This window comes from Eschrichtius robustus, chromosome 20, assembly GCF_028021215.1.
Source record: "Eschrichtius robustus isolate mEscRob2 chromosome 20, mEscRob2.pri, whole genome shotgun sequence".
NCBI lineage: Eukaryota > Metazoa > Chordata > Mammalia > Artiodactyla > Eschrichtiidae > Eschrichtius > Eschrichtius robustus.
In genome coordinates this window covers 12,423,596-12,441,736 of record NC_090843.1, presented here as the reverse complement: position 1 = coordinate 12,441,736, position 18,141 = coordinate 12,423,596, and the positions used below count along the sequence as shown (strand labels likewise).

The 18,141-nt window shown below is 62.4% G+C and overlaps 1 protein-coding gene across 7 annotated transcripts in view; it reads right to left on the bottom strand.

The window, feature by feature from the left end:
• Positions 1–542: 542 nt before the first annotated feature.
• The window catches only part of ASPSCR1 (ASPSCR1 tether for SLC2A4, UBX domain containing), a 29,700-nt gene continuing 12,101 nt past the window's right edge, over positions 543–18,141 (bottom strand). For 3 of the 7 annotated variants that reach the window (XM_068529985.1, XM_068529991.1, XM_068529988.1), the window contains 13 exons: positions 17,127–17,184; positions 16,106–16,179; positions 15,318–15,753; positions 6,594–6,733; positions 6,276–6,357; positions 5,860–5,926; positions 5,362–5,424; positions 4,750–4,802; positions 3,524–3,648; positions 1,275–1,326; positions 971–1,040; positions 766–895; positions 543–635 (listed from right to left, as the gene is read on the bottom strand). In XM_068529985.1, the coding sequence (XP_068386086.1) occupies positions 557–635; positions 766–895; positions 971–1,040; positions 1,275–1,326; positions 3,524–3,648; positions 4,750–4,802; positions 5,362–5,424; positions 5,860–5,926; positions 6,276–6,357; positions 6,594–6,733; positions 15,318–15,753; positions 16,106–16,179; positions 17,127–17,184 (1,429 nt within the window). In that variant the 3' untranslated portion in view covers positions 543–556. Of the gene's footprint in view, positions 636–719; positions 896–970; positions 1,041–1,274; positions 1,327–3,523; positions 3,649–4,749; positions 4,803–5,361; positions 5,425–5,859; positions 5,927–6,275; positions 6,358–6,593; positions 6,734–15,317; positions 15,754–16,105; positions 16,180–17,126; positions 17,185–18,141 lie in introns of all 7 variants that reach the window. The other 4 variants (XM_068529987.1, XM_068529986.1, XM_068529990.1 and 1 more) reach the window with 4 other exon arrangements.

Genomic DNA, 18,141 nt, shown 5'->3' with positions numbered 1-18,141 from the left:
CCCCCACTTCCCTCTCCCCCCTCCTGCAGGGAGTCTCAGGGCTTCAAAGCTCTGGGCGCATGTGGAAGTCATTAGACCTGAGGGGAGAGGCTGGCGACAAGTGCCAGAGCCCGTGCCCCACAGCCACTTTGAAGTGCGCTCAGATGGTGGGGCGGGCGGGGCACCGGGAAACCCCAGGCCAGCCCTGCCCGGTCCCACCGCAGGGTGGGGGCTGCGTCCGCCCCTCTCCTGCCAAGGGCTGGGGGCCCAGCCTGAGATGCAGCCAGGCAAGCGATGCCTGGAGGTCCTTCTCCCCGAACTCGTGTCCTCCCTAGAGAAGGAGTCATTAACAACGTCAGTGAAGTAAAAACCAAGGGGCAGGCGGTTCAGGGAAGACACCTGTGCCCTCGTTAACGAGAACAAGCCCCAGCAAGCAGCCTCCCAGGCCCACATCACCGGCCAGCCAGGCTGGAGGCCCGTTGCTGGGAGCTTGGTGCAGGGGCGGCAGCGGGTCAGAGGACCGAGGGCCCCTGCCCTGGAAAGGACGACAGGAGGGTCTCAAGAGAGGTTCACGTGTTTATTCCCGCTCAGGGTGGGCAGGGGTCCTGTGGTGGCAGAGTGGCACCTCTGGGCTGGCGGCTCTCACCTCTTGCTGGCTGCAGCGCAAACACACGGGATGACCTCTGGGCCCTGGGCTCCTGCCCAGCAGCCCCTCCCCGCCCGGCCACCCCCCACAGTACCTGGCAGCTTCAGCCACTTGGGCACCTTGCCCAGACCCCTCCTCACCGGCTGGGCCGTCCCAGGGCTGGGCTCAGGGGGGCCCACTGCCCCTTCCTCAGCAGTTGGCTCCAACTCAACGAGCGCAGGGTCAGGGGCTGGCGGCGGGGGTGGGGTTCCAGCGGCCCTGGACATGGACCTGAGAACGAAGGCCGAGGTGCCAGATGGTGGGCACTGCGGCAGCGGGCTCTCCCCACCCTCTGTGGAAACTCACCTGGCCACCAGCACGTCAGCTGCAGACGGGGAAACGGTGTGTTCCAGCAGCGTGGGCTCCAGGTAGATGCCTGCAGGAGGCCCAGCCTACCCTCAGGCCACAGAGAAGGGGGTGCCCCTGCCTACTGCTTCTCTGCTCTGGGAGGGGGCGTGGCCCAGCCTGAAGCCCCTAGGAGAAGGGTATGGGGGTATCGGGGCCACAGGTCTCCCTCCCAGACCTGAAGTCCCCTGCTCTGGGGCATCTGATGAGCTGGGATGCGGGGCCCAGGGCTGGTCAGCAGTGGGCAGAGGGGGGCCCCACCCACCTGTTGGCTCCTCAGGTCCGAAGTGCACAAGGGCAGCAGGGAAGAGGTTTGCCTGCAGGGAGGGCAGAGGAGAGCTCAGGGACCAAGTGGGCACCATGGAGGATGGCAGAGAGGAGGGCTGCACTGCACTTCCGTGCTGGCCTCATGGGTGCTGCACCCATCAGGCCCAGGGCTCCGCTGAGGAGGGCTACGGCCCTACCAAGCCCCTCCCACCGCACAGTCCGCTGCCCAGCTTTACCTAGTCCTCCTCTGGCACCAACCCCAGTGCAAGCCAGCCCAGGGCATCAGACCATAGAATCCTAGGGCCAGCCCCAAGCACCAGCTAAACAGGAAGTTCTCGGGGTGTGTGTGCTCTGGCATTTTTAACTACCTCCCCTTCCTGCCCAGTTCCCAGGGTGAACAGTTGACATTCTGAAGGTGGGAACTAAGCTTGGAAGTCCCCGCCCTCAGCAGAGACTGCAGGAGGTCAAGAGATCAGAGGAGATGCAGACGCACACAGAACTGCACCACACAGAACTACACGGGTGGGGGCACGGGGCACAGCCCACCATGCCCCCCACTCCCCTCCCTCACCTGTGCTGCCCAGAGTGCGGGAGTGGGGGGCACTCCATAGGGACTGACATATGAGCCCAGATCCACTGGGAGCAGCTGGATGGGAGACATGAGCGCCATGGGAGGGACCCTCAGTGGGCCCCGGCACATGGGGAAGGGGGGGGGTCTCGGAGCCAAGTTGCCTTGGGAGTCCCAGGCTGAGAGGTGCCTCCAGGCCTACTGCCTTGACCGAAAAGCCCACAGGTGGGTTCCCTGACTCGCTTGATAAGGAAAAGCCAGTGCCAGCCAGCGTCAAGCCTGTCCTGCAGGGTGGGTGTTGCACTGGGGTCCCCACACCCCTCCTGGAGGCCTGTCCTGGAGGCCACCTGTCCTGGAGGTGGTGGTGCAAGATTTCTGCTCAGGACCGGCTCCACCTGCACAGGTGTGGGACAAGGACACATCACGTGGCCCCCGAAACGCCCCCGGAGGCCTCCCAGGCAGGGGGCTGGACTGTGGTGCAGAGTTAGGGTTGTTGCAGAGGATACCGAAGCCCTCCAGTGTCATAACCTGCCTCTATACCCGCCTCTGCACCCGAGGAGAACCATGGCTGTAAGCCCCAAAGCTGGCCTAAGGCAGCAGGGAGGCCACCGCCCAAGGCTCTGTGTCCTTAGCCCTGGCGGAAGGGCCGCTGCTGCCAGCTGAGCGCATACTCTCTGCCCAGCTCTGAGCTCTTGGGGTCTGGGTGGGGGGTATTAATAAGAGGAAGCTTCAAAGGCGAGGCCTAGGAACGCTGAGATTGCAGTTGAAGCCGAGGGACAGAGAAGGGCCGTGAACGCTCTGAAACCCCACTGTGATGCCTGGGATCATAGCCTGGTGCGGAGAGATGGGCTGCAGCAGGGTGCACGAGGGCAGCCCCAGTGCCCTGGAGGCACCGGAAGCTGGGGGGGTGGGGGGAGAAACACAGGTAGGACAGTGCCTCAACCTTTCTAGGGTAGCCCAGTGAAGCCAGACCCTGACCCGGCCAACCCGCCAGGCACTGGGGCCACCCACCCAGCTGGGCCGTCTGGGGTCTGCAGAGCTTGAAGCCTTGAAGGACCCATTTGGGCCCCTCGAGACAGCTCCTCTTGAACCTGGCCTCCCTGCCTTTCCTCAGCACCTGCTGGAAGCCCCCTACCTGCCAGCTTGTGTCTCAGGGAATCCCACTGGAAAAGGGGTGAGTGGACAGCACAGAAGACCACCATGACCGCCACGAGGGAGGGTGTACCCCTCTGCTCAGGCTGACGAGGTCTACGTGGATTGTGGTGGTCTTCAGGGCCCACTAAGGGCATCCCTAAGGGGGATGGAGGGGTTCTGGGTGAGGCAGTGGTGGGGGCTTGGCTGAGATGGGAGCCAAGTGAGGTCCCTGAGGCTTGGGGCAGCACCAGCACTAAGGGGGCTCAGTCCCAGGAAGCAGGTATGACGTGGGGTGTTGGGGACCTTTGTGTCCACGGACTGGGTCCTCTGCCTCCTCCCATCCTTGGCCTCTCCCAACAAATAGTCACTCTCCTGATCCAGTGGCCAAAAAGGGCACTGGGCTGCCATCCCCCACACCCACCCTGAGCTGTCACTTTCTGGGGCGCAGGACCGGCCCCTGGGCAGCCTCCAGGGCAGCCGGCAGCCAGAACGCGGCCCTGCCAGGGACATGAAAGCCAGCAGCTTCCGCACCCGCGCCTGCTCACCCGCAGGAGGGAGGAAGGCTTCCTTCCCTGAGCCCTGCCAGCTCTCTGATCGCGGGCGGGCAGGGACGCCACTCCGAGCAGAGGCCCCACGGCTCCAGGGCGAGCTGACGGATGAAAGGAGACGGCTGCTGGTAGCGGGGGCAGAGTGTCACCAGGAATCAGGCCACGTGGGCGGGACAGGCAGCACCCCAGGGTTCCTAATTGGAGGGGGGTGCCTGGACGCTGGCCCCTCTCCATCCCAAAGCATCTTCCAAATTCAATGTTTATCAACAGGCTGGCCAGCGAGGGAGAGTGGGGAGGGGGGGAGGGAGGGAGGGAGGGAGGGCGGGTGGGGATAGAGGAAGGAGGCCCAGTGCGCCTCTGGGGCTCCCGGGGGGCTGCAGAAGGGGGCTGAGAAGGGGGAGGGGGGGCGGGGGACGCACCCTGCTCCCACCAACCTTGACTCCTTTCCTTGGTGGGCTTCCAGCCTCTCTGTTGGTCTGGCCCCATCCCCCCATGACGGTGGCAGCCCTGAGCAGCAAGCAGACCCCCTTGCCCCAACTCAGACCTCTGCAGGGCCTGCTGGCCACTTAACAAAGGCCAGCCTCTGTTACTAATTAAAATATCTGAAGACACTTTAAGAGGAAACCATTAGGCTAGAGGGCTGGGGAGGCCTCAGGCTGCTCTCCTGGGGTGAAGGGACAGGACATTCCTTCTTGCTCTGGACTGAGGCCCAGCAGGGCACCGGATCAACGCTCCTCACCCTGGGAGCTCTAGGGGCCTCCAGCTAGCAGGGAGGGCCCACCACGGCATTCCCAGAGGAGGCCACAGGGTCCAGGGGAAAGGCAGGGTTAAGGCAGCAGGCCTGGCAGCAGCCCCTCCAGTCTGGGCAGCCAGCCACCTGCAGCCGAGGCCTCTGACCCTTGGCCCTTAAGGGGTTCCCCTAAGCAGCCCCACCTGCCAGTCCCTTCTCACCCAGACCCAGGGGCAGTCCTGGCTCAGGACGGTGGCAGCCAGCCGGGCAGGCCCATCCCCACTGGGGCAGGAGGCAGAGGAGGCTGCAAAGCCCCAAAACTGACTCCAGAGGCACTCTGCTCCCTCCGAGTCCACCCCTCTAAAAGGCCTTATCATACTCCCGACTATGGCCTCACGCTCCCTCCTGGGCAGGTGCCCCTCCCGGGCCAGCCCTAGCAGCACCCACCAGCCAGGCAGGCAGGCAGGCAGGCAGGCAGGCAGGCAGGCAGTACCTGAAAGAGGGTCAGCGTGTGGTCGTCCAGGATGGTTTTTGGAGGAGCGATGACTGCGGAAAGATGGTTGTCTGCACCAGGAAACGCCTCGCCCCCCCCATCACCCCCCCATCCCTTGCCCATGCACCCCCCACCCCAGGACAGGCCTGAGAGTGACCAGCAGGCCTGGGCCATAGGCCTCAGCTGAGGGATTTCTGAAGTACCCCTCAGCTCACATCCCCCTGTCCATCACTCTACTGCTGCAAAAACCCAGCAAGAAGCTGGGGAGAGGGCCTCGGGCAGACTCACCTGCAAGGGGACACCTGCCCTGCACAGTTCCCTGTGCAGCCCTGCGGCCTGACCCTTCACTACCCAGACGCCCTCCAAAAGAGGCCAGCAGCTCACCCCTGTGCCCCCAGCCCCTACAGCTCCTGGCCAGGTGGGAAGCAAAGGGCACAGGGATGCTGAGCAGGGTCAACCTCCCTCCCCAACTTGCCCAGTCCCGGACTCATGCTCGGACACCAGCACAGGACCCGCCTGCCCCATGATGCTGTTTCTGTGGGAAAAGTTGCTTCAAGCCCCAACTGGGAGGTGCCAGGGCTGCTGAGCAGGAGGTCCCAGAAAAGCACTTACACAGGTAGAACGGCAGCTTGGGGTTGCCCAGGTGGCTCCTCACGAAGTCCCGCAAATCCCCCACTGCAGGAGGAAGGGTGGGGTGAGCAGGGATCCCACACTCAGACCCACTCCAGGGCCGGGCCCCCTCTGCAATGGGACGAGCCAGGTCCAACCTGTGTGCAGACCCGCTCCCCAAGGTCACCAAGAACCCCACTCAGAACTGGTGGCATTGCTGCCTTCCTTCCAGGTGAGCTGCAGCCCCAGGCCAAAGACCCCACTACTGGGTGTGGGGGAGCCCTGGGTCTACCTTTCTCTGGGTGCCCCTCTGTCCCACCCACGCCCAGAACAGATGGGTGCATGGGGCCAGCCAGTCCCACGGGTACTGCCCAGCTGGTCTGCGAGCCTCCAATGTGAGCTGGCCCCCAGCCCTGCACCTGCTGCCTGCCCCACGGCCCAGAGGGAAGGAGCCTGGAGGAGCTCATAGGGCCCCCCGCCCTCCCAGACGGGGCTGCTCACCGGTCTCGCTGGGGCGGAAGAAGCCCTGCAGGATGTAGCGGTCAGGAAACAGGACCCTCAAGACCACCTAGGCCAGGACAAGCCAGCTTGTCAACAGGACAGCTAGAGTCCAATCCAGGCGTCCGCACCCCTGGGCCCACAATGGCTAGGTCCCCCGGCCACGCCGGGCCAGCACCCCCTCACCTTGGCTGCCCCCTGACGCTCCTGGCTCCATGGGCTGGACACAAGGACCAGTCAAGTACCCACGTGCACTTGTGAAAACACACTGATGTTTTTCATCTTAGAACGGGGCTGCCTGGCTCATTAACGAACCGCGGCCGTGTAGGCCCGGGCTGAAGTACACGAGACCACGGCCAGTGGCTTGTGGGAGGCCCCAGTGCAGAGCCATGTGCAGACCACCTCCCGCCCCAGGGTACCTTAGGGTAGCGCTGCAGCTTCTCCTTCATCTGAGCATCTCTGAAGGCCTTGGTCACCAAGGGGGCTTCTTCCAGGCGCTTCCTGGGGCAGGGGGGGTGGGGTGGGGGGTGGCAGTGGTGAAGGTCCCAGGTCTCCCCAACCAGAGCGAGGCCCCACACCAGCTGGACTCTGGGTTTCTCCCTCGTCCCCTTGGACTTCGTGAGCTGCTCCCCAACAGAGGGCCAGACAGGACTAGGAGCCCCCCGCCTGGGCCCCCTCACCCTCCGAGGTGCTGCCGAGGGCACGGGTGTCTCTGAAGGGGCCAGGTGCACACCCACCGTTCACTCTTGAGCTGGGCCAAGCGTCTTCTGACGTCATCCACGGTCACTTCGAAGAACTCGTCAGGCAGCTCCGCGGGCCAGGCCTGGAGCAGCACCTCCAGGTCAGGGTGGCACACCACGGGGTCTCGGTCCACTGGCTGGGCAGGCAGAGGGCTCGGCTGATGCGGGTCCCAGGAAGGGCCCAGGCTCCCGACCCCAGGGGGCTGGGGTGGCCGTGCAGACCCCGGCTGAGCCACGTGCTGCCGGCCCCGCCTGTCAGCCCATGGCCAGGGCCGGGGCTCCAGGATGGGGCATGGGACAGCTGAGCCTGTCCAGGACTGGAGGCCCCTCCCTCCATGCCTGCCTGCTTAGCAACACTGACGCTGAGACCCTCACTCACCAACAGGGCACATGGCCCTGGGGTCTTGGCTCAGCCGGGTCAGCTGGCACCCTGACTGCTGGGTGGGGGGGGGGGGCGGTACTTGGGCAGTGGGTGAGCAGCAGCATCTCTGTTCACTTCCTGTCTCCGTGGGGGCTCCCCACGAGCCCCAGGGAGCTACGTGTTATCAGGGTCTCCCAAGTGGGGAACAAACTTGGGGAGCAGTGCCCTGGTCACGGCCATGTCAGCGGTTCCACGGGAGGGGCAGGAGAAGCGACAGCCCCCAAATTAGCGATTTGGCAAAAACCTGCCAGCTGCTGGCTCCATGGCCAGGCTGACCCCTCCTCCCCTCTCTGGGGGAGCAGCCAGCCCCACCCTCTGCCCACCATGGGGACACAGGAAGGGACAGCATCTCTCCTAATTGGCAGCAATGGAGACGGAAATTACAAGGCAGGGCCTGCTCTGCTCGCAGTGCCTCCGGGTGAGTAATTGTAGCGAGTGTAGCCCAAGTGACTATGTGGGGAGACACCTTCGCGGCGCTGAGGCCACCCATGGAGCCGGGCCTGACAGAGGTGTCCAGCTGGGCCGGCAGGGCCCATGCCAGGTCCTGCCCTCCCTCGCACAGAATATCCACAAGCCGTCTGGGGTGAGGTCACTTCTCTGCCTTCTGCTCCCGCCTGCCCCCTCCTCCCCGCCCCAGCCTGGCACCGAAATCCCACCTCCTGCCTTCAACACTCAGAGCCGGGCTCAGCAGGCTTCTCCGATCAACCCTTCCTGCGCTCCGGCCTGACCACAGCCCCACCCACTCTAGAGGTCAGACTCACCAACCTGGGGCTGGTCGAGGGCTGAAGCTGCCCAGTGCACCTGCCAGGTGTCCCAGGGCTGCTCCCCCAGCCACACCCGAGGCCTTGACTGCCCAGGCCAGCAGGTCTCTGCCACTCCTGAGTGCACAGCTGCGTCACTCCTTGTAATGAAGGGAGGTGGGTTCTCGCCAGGAAGCCCCACTGATCTCAAGGCACTGTGGCAGGGTGGACAGGAGGGGCTGGCTGAGGCCCGGGCAGTGGGGTCCGTAGGTGGCTGACCGAGGCCCCTGGGGGCTGCCCCCTCAAAGCCACAACCCTCCTGCAGCCCACAGGCAGTCCACGCCAGAGCTTTTTATAACAAGATGCCGGCGCCAGGCTGCCCCCCATAGCCACGGCGCCTGCATTCCAGAAGGGCCGAGCACTCGCCTGGGCTCCTGGGGGAGGGCGAGGGCAGATGTGGATGTGCCTGAGCTGGGCACTGCTGTGTCCATGAGTGCCAGGCCCCCTGGCGCTCGAGCACAAAGCCCACAAGCCAACGAGCAAGCTCTGGGACCTCCCTGTCCCGGTCCCGCCCTCCGAGGACCCAGATCTGGGCACACGAGTCACCCCGAGAATCCAGCAATTGGGTGACTTGTGATCCATGACCTGGAGCTGAGCCTATCAGACAGGCCCCCTGATCCCCGGGGGGCACGGCTGGGGAAGCCCGACCCTGAGTGCACGGGGCCACTCCGGCCTCCTTGTCCTCCTGGGTACTTCCAGTGCACAGCCCAGGGGTAACCTGGAGGACTGCAGACTGCTAGCACTTCCCACAACCCTCCCACAACTTCCAGAACAGGGACGCAGGTGACACCAGCTGCTGGCTTCATGCTGCTCAGGGGCCACTGACTTTCAGTCAGAAAGTGAGCAGACAAAAATTTCTCTCCGCGTTGGATCTACCCTCGATTCACACCCCTCCTCCTATGCCTCAGCTCTGCTCCAGAAGCCCGTTTGTCCAAGAGCAGCCAGGAGCCGGGGTCCCACACGGGAACCAGAGCACTGGGAGAGAGCCACCTCGAGATCACACTCTCTCATTCTCCTGCACCGCCCTGCGTCTTGGGGGCCTCCCTGCTCCTGGGCAGAGGAGCCAGGGTTCCGAGCAGCCTCTGCTGCCCATCAGAGCCCAGGGGCCAGACCACCCAAGTCCCAGAGCTGCCGCCACGACCGGACCCCAGGCGGTCCCTGTCCCATGAGAACAGTGGATGTCCATGGCTGGGCTGGTAGGACGGACCACCCTGTCCTACCAAATGACCGAGGGAGAAGCCAGGGGGCTTCAAACACCTCCACGTAGCCTGCCCAGCAGGTATTTCCACCACAAAGAGGAGAGAGACCAGGAAAGGAGGAGTGGGTCTGACCGCTCCACGTGGGAGGAAGCAGGGCAGACACGGCGCCAGCGGAGGCCAAGCCCTGGCCCTGCTCACTTCCAATGCTTTGCCGGCAATCTGGCCCTCATTTGCTGTTCCTTTACCCGCCGCTCCTTGGTCATGGGCAGTTATTATGCACAGCTCCCATCCTAGGTGGATTTATGAAGATGTTTTTGGATGGAGAATAGAGATCTAGGATGAGACACCATTAAGAAAAAAAAAAAAAACAACGCATACAGTGGCCACTGTCAGAGGGCCTCAGCGCCCTCACCATGGGGACTGGGTTCCTGTGTGCTGGCCGAGGGACACAGCCCCAGGGTCCAGGATGGGCCTCCAAGATGAACCTCCCAGTTGGTGCCCGAGGATGCTGGTGGGGTGGCAGGCCTAGAACCTTCTCAGCGCACCTGACAGCTGGCCCTCACAGCCCAAATCTCCAGGTCTGCTCCTCCAGATCCTACCAGGGAGCCACTTGGAGGACACGCCTCCACTAAGAACTCAATGTCACCAGGCTTGGGTCATCCTGCCAAAGTCGCAGGTTTTCCATCATCAGCTCAAGGTCCAGCTCCTGAACGCTGTCAGTCTCCAGAGCACAGCCCCGGCCCCGTCTCCCCCCGCCCCCACCCCTTAACCCCAGGAAAGCCAGAGGAGCCGGTCCCTCCCCCGGTGGCCCCGACGCTGTAGGCATCTCACTGTCGGCTAGAAGATGGGCAGAACGATGAGGAGGCAGCCAGAGCCTGGGGTCTGAGCCCATGGGGTGGGGGGGGTCTACATGACAGCGCATGACAGATGAGGAAACAGGCACGGGCATAATCCTGAGGGGAGGAACGGCAGGTGTCTGCAGGCTCCAAGGGCGTGGCCACAAGAGACCCGATCCTTCTGGTGGAACGCCCAGCAGGGGTTTCTCATTTCCTGCAAGCACACGACCCTAGCAAAGACTCCCCTGTCCCAGCCTCCACCGAGGGTATTAAGACAAGAGAACACCCAGAAGACCAGAAAGGAGGGAGGTGGACGGAGAGAGCAGACAAGTCAGGCTGTCTGCGAACTGGAGGATACTGGCGAGGGGCCCAGAGGGCACTTGGGAGGGAAAGGAGCCTCCAGAGGGGGGGGAACAGGAGCACCCTCTGCGGGTGATGTTCAGAGGAGGCCCTGGGTGACGGCCTGAGGCTGCAAAGACACTGGACTGACACCTGGGCCACTCAGCCATGGGGACTTGGGGACCAGCCACCAGCTGTGGATGGCCACCAGTGCCTTCAGAAAGAGGCTCTGTCACACCGGGATGGACCCTTCGACGGAGACCCGAGGGGAGGAAGGTGTGAGGGCACTGCCTACCCTCAGCCCCATGCCACAGGCAGTCAGAGGCCAGGCCTGGAGGGGACAAGGGGACGCGGCTCTGGGCTGAGACGTGGGCCCACAGCTTCCCCCAACAGCCAGTGGACATGCTCCAGTGGCTGCCACACCAGTGGCTGAGAACCCACTTGGGCACACAGGGGTCTCCCCATGTCAAAAGCAGCCGCACTGCCTGCTGAGGTTTCATTTTCTTGACAGTAATTTTCCAGGACATGATGACACAGGGAGAAAAAATGTAAAAACTATTTGGAGGTGACCTCAACCCCAGATTTTCCAGCTTCCCTGTGAGGGCTCTTGTTTTCCTCCCGCCCTCCCGCCTCCCTCTTACCCAGACTGTCCTCTGACAATGGTTTTTGGTAACAGGGAATGTGAAGCGTTTCCCTTTGAGGCTTGGAGCTGAAATGAAACACTACGCGGGAGGAACACGGGCCAAGCCTCCGTCACTCTCAGAGCCGGCCGCCCTCTGGAGGGAGCAACGTGCCAGCACGAGGCCGGGCCTGACCGGCAAGGCTGCACTGAACTCCAGCCCCTCATCCGCTGGGCCTGCCAGCGGCACAGGCGGAGGCCGCGCCTGCCCCAGCCCTGGGCCAACGTCCACACCTGGGCCTGCCCGCCTTCCAAGCAGGAAAAACGAGAGCATCTTTAAGAAGAGAAATGCTGGGCTGCGACAGTGACGCAGGCACACTTTGAAACCCGGTGGCTCCAGTGCCCTGGCGTGGCCCCACCTGTCTGTGCACGCAGTGCATGAACCCCCAAAGGACTGAAATAAGCAAATGTAAGGTGTGGGGTGGCTCTCCTCATGCACGGGGGAAGACGCCTGCTCCAGGCCAGCAAACCCAGGGGCGGATGCACACAGCAGACCAAAGGGCCAGGAGAAACCCCGCAGAGGGAGCCCCTTGAGCCCGATCAGGATGGGGGCCTGCAAATGAGGCTGCCTGGCCCTGCGGGCAGCTCTGGAGTTCCAGGGGGTACTCTGGCAGCCGGGGCACCTTGCCCACCGGTTCTCCATGGGCCCACACACGGGGGGACAGCGGGCTGTGCTCTTGGGGGCATGTCATGGACAGGCACCCCAGGCCAAGAGGAGGAGGGTGGCAGGGCAGCAAGGGGCACTGCTCTCGGTCCACCCCAGGCCCCAGGTCCTGGCCAGGCTCCCCCCAGCCCTGAGTGTTCTAAACCTTCCCGTAAACTGGGGACAGCCAGAGGCGAAGCTGACGCCTGCTCTGAGACATGAGTGCAAGGTGCGTAGTAAGCCCCCGGGGCCACGTCTTCAGGAGATGAGACCATCCCCTGGAGGGTGAGGGGCAGGCAGGGGAGACTGCAGTCAGCCCGCCCTTCCCAGGGGGTTGGGGCCTTTGATCACGAACCCCTGTGCCAGCTGCGTGGGGGGACGCCGGCTGGGAGCACGGCCCAGCAGCACAAAGAGCTGCAGGGCAGCCTCCTGGGCCAGCGGAAGGACTTCAAAGGACAGGCCAGGGGCCGCCGGGCAGCCCCAGCCTCTCTCCACACTCGGTTCTGACGGCCAGTAAAACTACCTTCTAATAATTAATGTTCTGACATCAAAGGCAGGAGCCGCCCGGGTCTGTAAACCATCCTGGGCCTCAGCCGAGGACCTGCCTGTATTTCATCCTGTCTCTTCTGACTCTTCATTCAAATCCAAAACCACACACAAGCAAAACATTAATGGGAAACTTGGAAACTCTTTTTGATTACTAAAGTGTACCTTTGAAGTTCCCCCAAAAGTTCTGATTTGTTCCCTTCTCCCCTCCCCCAGGACTCGAGGGGACACAAAGCAGACAGCATGTGGCCAGCCAGGCCTCCGGGTGCACGGCTGTCAGTGTGACAGGAGGCTCGAGGCAGGCGGGCGGGGGACGCTCCACAATCAACCAGCTGCTGGGGCTCCCAGATCAAAGACACGCACTGCTGGCGGCCAGGCGGACCCTCCCCGGGACTCCTCCTTCCTGGGGCCCCTGGGGTCAGCGCTCGGGGATGCACTGGGATCCTGCGCCTGACAGCAACCACCTATCAGGCTGGCACCAGACCAGGCCACTCCCCACACAGCCCTGGGGAGTCAGCAGGTTCCCAAGAGATGCAGAGAGCCACAGCCTTTAGGGTGGGAGAAGGAGACAGCCAGCCCCGGTACTAGTTTTCTGGTCCCCAAACCTAGGGGTCCCCAGAAAGAGCAGGCCCGAAGGGAGTCGGGCCCCCGGCCCTGGCTCACCCCAACCACAAGGCTCTGCTTTCGAAAGCTGATTCTGGGCCCAGGTGACGAGCCTGTGAGACTGGGGGCTTCGTACTAGTGTCTAATGCAGCCCAGACATCAGCGTAGAAGCCAGTGGGGTCCCTGAACAGCCAGGGCACCACCACCACCTCCCCAGGATGGACATTCACGGGGCTTGGGACTGGCTCAGTTCCCCTCCCCTCCCCTCCCCCATCCATTCAGCAAGGACACACAAAGCGTGGTTCAGGAAGCAGGAGGAAGCCCCTGCCGCCTGCCCCTCTGCAGGAACTTGGGCTCTGTCCCACCGCTGAGCCTCCCCACGGCCCGCCCCACGCAGGCACAGGTGCCCCTGCCCCTCCACCCTCCCCTTCAGGTGTATGACCTGAAAGCAAGAGTGAGGAGGGTGCTCTAGAAGAGACAAGATGCAGGCTCCAGCACTAAAATATTAGTTAACTGCAACTCAGAGTGTAGCTAAACACATCACTGAAACTGGACTGACCCCTGGAATGCAAGGATAGCTTCATGGGGGAAATCTACCCAAAACCTCAGCATGCAAACGAACTAAACGAGAGCGAAGGCATGGAATCACCTCAATGCGGCAAAAGCAGTTCATAAAGCACCACTCTTACTTTTGATAAAGAAAAATTCTCAGAGAATTAGGAATAGAAACTCTTGATTTGATAAAGACTTTTCACAGCCCGCAGCATCTTTCACAGATAAACTAAGATTACTCCGTGTGAGATCAAGGTCAAGACAAGGATGCCCGCTAAATTTGCTGCTATTCAACAGATACCAGAGACCCAATCACTGCAATACGACAAGAAAAAAAAATGAGAGAAGTAAGGACATCAAGGAAAAAGATAAACTGACATTATTTGCAGACTCCAACTGAAAATGAGAAACTGCTGGAACCAGTAAAGCAAGTGAGCAAGGCTGCTGGGTATAAAAACCAGCAGCATCCACTGCCCGGGTGGAGCCTCACCATCCTCACTCCACAAGCTCCTGCTCCAGGCAGGGAATCCTGCAATGGCTCTCCATCGTCTGGAAAGGTGATTTGTAAAAACGAATTCATTTCAGCAGTGTCATCCTTCTCACCACATAAAACCTCAAGTGGACCCTGAGTGTTGGCACATGGAGCCGCTCTGGCTGGAAGGAAGGGCAGAAGAGAGCGGAGAACTTGGAGCCCTCACTGAGAAGGCGCAGCGGCGTCTCGAATAACGCCCACATGCACCTGTGCAGCCTCAAGGGCTCCACAGGTGACAATGTGCAGCCCAGGCTGGAAACCCAGGCTGGCCCCACCGTAAGGTCTCTTTATTAGGAAAGACCCTCTCCAGTCACCAGCCAGAGACCTAAGCTGGACGCCTGAGCCTCCCCAGGGGCCAACCCCAGGAGGCAGGGGGCCTGGCACAGCCCAGGAGCCCAAGATGTTGGGAAATCTACAACACGCCTTTCCTGAAAACAGTCTGTGAGCGCTGCTGAGGGAGCAGTCACACAGAGGGACACAAAGAAGCCTATGGAAGCTCTGCCGTACGACTCATGAAAGCCCTTCAGGAGAAAGTCTTGTCCTGGCGCCGAGCTTGAGCACCAACCCGACAGGGGCCACGCCTGTCCTCCCTCTTAGGAGCTCCAACACGGCTGCAACTGCCCAGGGCGAGGCTGGCCTGACCCACAGAAGACCAGAGATGGCCTCCATCAGACAGCGGGGAGGCAGACACTGGCCACATGCCTGACTTCTGCAGAGGTGCCGCCCAGCTGGGGGTCCCCTTGTTCAGCGTGATCCAAGATGCAAGGTCCCTTCCACTCCTCATGTCTGTGTGTGGTCAGAGCAGGGGACGGGGGCGGGCATCACTGTGGGGGAGGATGTGAGACTAGGGCACAGCTCAAAGGTGCCCAAAGACAGATTCAACATCGAGAAGACAAAAAGCCCAACACTGCCCTGATGGTAGGTGTCTATATAGTAAGTCGTACCTCGATAGAGCTGATCAGATAAGAAGACAGCGTCACAGAGGCAACCCAAGGCCTGGGCCGTTTCATCACAGCTCCGTGAGGGCTGCATGCCCTCCTCCCAGCCGTGGCTCAGATGGCCGCCAGGAACTTCCAAGAAGTCCCCACCAGAGATGCCCGAGGCCCCACCCACAAGGTTGTGAAGAGTGAGCAAACTCACCCTCTTCTACCTGCTTGGTGCGTGCCCCACACGCCCACTGGCCAGCGGTGGGATGTAGCGGGTGAGCTGCGGCAGCCTGGCTCAGGAGTCAATGTGGCGTGGGACAATCAAGGCCAAACCATCTTCACGTCAAAAGCCAGTCAAACCCACCAGCCCAGGAGAAGATGGGGGCGCTGGGTCCAAGGCTCTGGGAAGGATGGCTCTCTTGGCTGTGACATGGCCAGCCAGGACACACAGGTTTGTCAAAACCCATCAACTGTACATCTAAAATGGTGCCTCAAGAAAGCTGATTTCAGGCAAAGCAAAACCAAAAAATCGCTTCCCTGGGAAGATGAAACCGCACCCAGCGACCCTGCTGCACCCTGGGCTGACCAGCCACGATGTCAGGTGCAGTCAAGAGAAAGGACCCCAGCGCCCAGCTCGCCCCTTACCAGCTCCGGCTCCGGCTGGGGCTCCTGGCCAGGCCTCGACTTCTTTGGCTGGGAGGGGCCTGCAGGGCTGGAGAAGGACTTTGGCAGTTTGGCTGAAGATGACATCAGAGGCCTCACGGACCCGGAGGGGCCCCCCAGTCGCTGTCCCCCACCCGAGAAAGGAACAAAGGGGGCTGGTGTGGGCTCCTTCGAGATCTGCTTCGCCTGAGCATCCACCGGCTTCGGGCCCAGGCCATCCACGCGACCGGCCCCCGGGCGCGCTGCCTCATCCTGATGGCTCACATCACCCTGGCTGAGCCCCGCTGAATTCAGTGGAAACAGAGGGCTGCTGGCTGCCTGGTCGGCCAACAAGGAAGGGGTCGGGCTTCCTGGGCTTTTGCTCCAGGAGACCCCAGGCTCCTGCTTGCCAGTGGAATCGTGTGGCTTCATGGAAAACCTGAGTGGGTAGGCCCGGAAAGCAAATGAAATTCCATACACGGAGCCCCGGGTCTCACAGTGCCAGCATCGTATCTTCTGGTGACTACCAAACCAAATCCAATCCCCTGAAAGCACCCCACAGCCCTTCCCGACCCACCTCACCTCACGGGGGAAGGAGCGTGCATGGGGCCGCCACGCCCGCCCGGCTGAGGGCAGATCCCCCACCTGACGCTGCGCCCCATGGTGCCCAGCCCCCCCAGACTGCAGACGGGAGAAGCGACTGGCAAGGGTCTGGGCTTCCCCGCGTTTCCTGTTTCCTTTCCCTTGAGACCACAGTTTTCTTCACTAAACCAGACTCAGAGACCCCCCACCTGATGATGGCACTGCCCCCGGTGAGGCCCAGTGACTGCAGCGTCGTGCTCTGCAAGGCGGCTCTGCCGGTCACCTGTAAGGAGGGAACAGGACATCCTGCTGACCCCTCGCTGCCTCCCCCAGCCTGGGCGCTGTGTCACCAGCACCGTGGGGTCCCCCAGCCAGCCACAGCTCCCAAAAGGCCTGGGTCCAGCCCCCTGCACCCCAATCTACACCCGAGCATTTGTTCTCTGGTCCATGTCTGTCTCCCCAACCCCACCCCATCCGAGGTCTGGGTGGGCATGGCTCAGGCCTGGGTTAGGCACATCTGGCCAGCTGACCAGCCCTCTGAGGGCTGGAGCTGATCCAGGCCCAGGTGCCTGAGGCCCCGTGGTCTGTCTCCTCCAGGGGAGGACCCATCCCCCCAGGTCCCTCCCGCTCACAGCCCTGGAACCCCTGCCCCGCTGAGCCCTGGGTCAGGAACCTCAAACTGGGATAAATAGGTGGGTGTGCCCCGTCTACACCAGGGGCCCCTCGGGGACAGTGGCCACCCCAGGCCAGGAAAGGGCGCTTGGCCAGGGTTGAAACAAAAAGCCCCTGTGAGCCAGGGGACTAAGCGCCAAGAGGGTCCCCCGTCACGGGCAGGCGGGCGGGGACAGGCAGGGCCTCAGTGCCAGGCCAAGCCTGCACCACGCCACACTCAGTTTTGAAAAAGATCAAAACTTTGAGCAAAGCAAATATTTATTAAAATGAAACCACTTTTGTGACTCTTGGGCTTTGAGAGAAGCTGAGAAAACAAACAGGGCTCTGAGGGAGGTTTGGGAGCAGCCCGGGCGGCCCGCAGTTGGTTCCAGCGGAGCCGGCGTCCTGCCTTTTTTCCATGAAACACATCATGCTTTCAGGGCCCAAGTTTGCCCATCGCTGCTTTGAAAGGTCTAAAGGAGTGAATTTTCCAGATTGGAAAGTGGGGCTGGGCCCGTGTGGCGGCTGGGAGTGGGCGGCAGGGCGCGGGCCAGGCGGGTGGGCCCACAGCTCACCTACCTCATCTCTCATGTACACGCAGACGGGGCTGGCCTCACGCGGCCGGTCCAGACACTCCCTGAGAGGGGAGGGAAGAAAGCATCACAGGTAGCCACTGCCTGGGGGCACTGCTGCCCTGGGGATGGCACCCTGGCCAGCCACTGTGGGGGACCCACCCACCCTGGCCACCCCACGGCTGGCCATCAGCCCATGGCCTGGGGGTGTCTCCCACCTGCCCACGGCCTCCCGGCTCAGAGCAAAGGGAGGACACAGAACACGGGGACGGGCAGCACCAGCCACCTCCTGGACGTGCCTTGGGTTGCTGTCAACTGTGCCCAGGGTCGGCGATGAGAAAGTCCTGGGAGGGCATGATCTGGGCTTTTATCTGAAGCTGTCCCCTGAGAAGGCTGCTGCCCACAGAAGCACCAGGAGCACTTGGCACGGATCTATCTCACAGACTCCGAGGAGAGAGTGGGGCAATGCCAGGACAAACAGGGAGGTGGGCAGCAGGCCCAGCCACCAACGCCCCTCCCCTATAAACCAGACCCTGAGATGGGAGGGAAGGGCCCCCAGGAAGCACAGCTGGGCAGGCTGGAGGATGGCGGGCATGCAGGCGCACAATCGCGCACACACCCTCAGGACGGCCGACACCACTCACACAGGCCTGTACCTCGACAGCTGTACCACACAGGCCTGTGACAACCAAGCGAAGTTCATTTCTGCATTTCCTGACACATACCCATAGAACTAGCCCCCAAATAAACGCGTGTCCCAGACCTATCGGCAGTGCCCCAGGCCTGACCCTCTCCTCTGGGAAGGGTGACAGGGAAGGGTGACACAAGGCGTTGCGCCTGCCAGAGTAGGAGACCTGGAGCGCCCTCAGGCCGTGCAGTGCTGCCCTGCCGAGCCCAGGGCTCAGACAAGGAGGTGGCTGGGATGGGAGACACAGAGGCTGAGCTGGGGACTGTACACAGACACTCGGACACTCGGCTGCCTGGGGCCGTCCCCGAGACCCGTGACACTGTCCTCTGCTCAG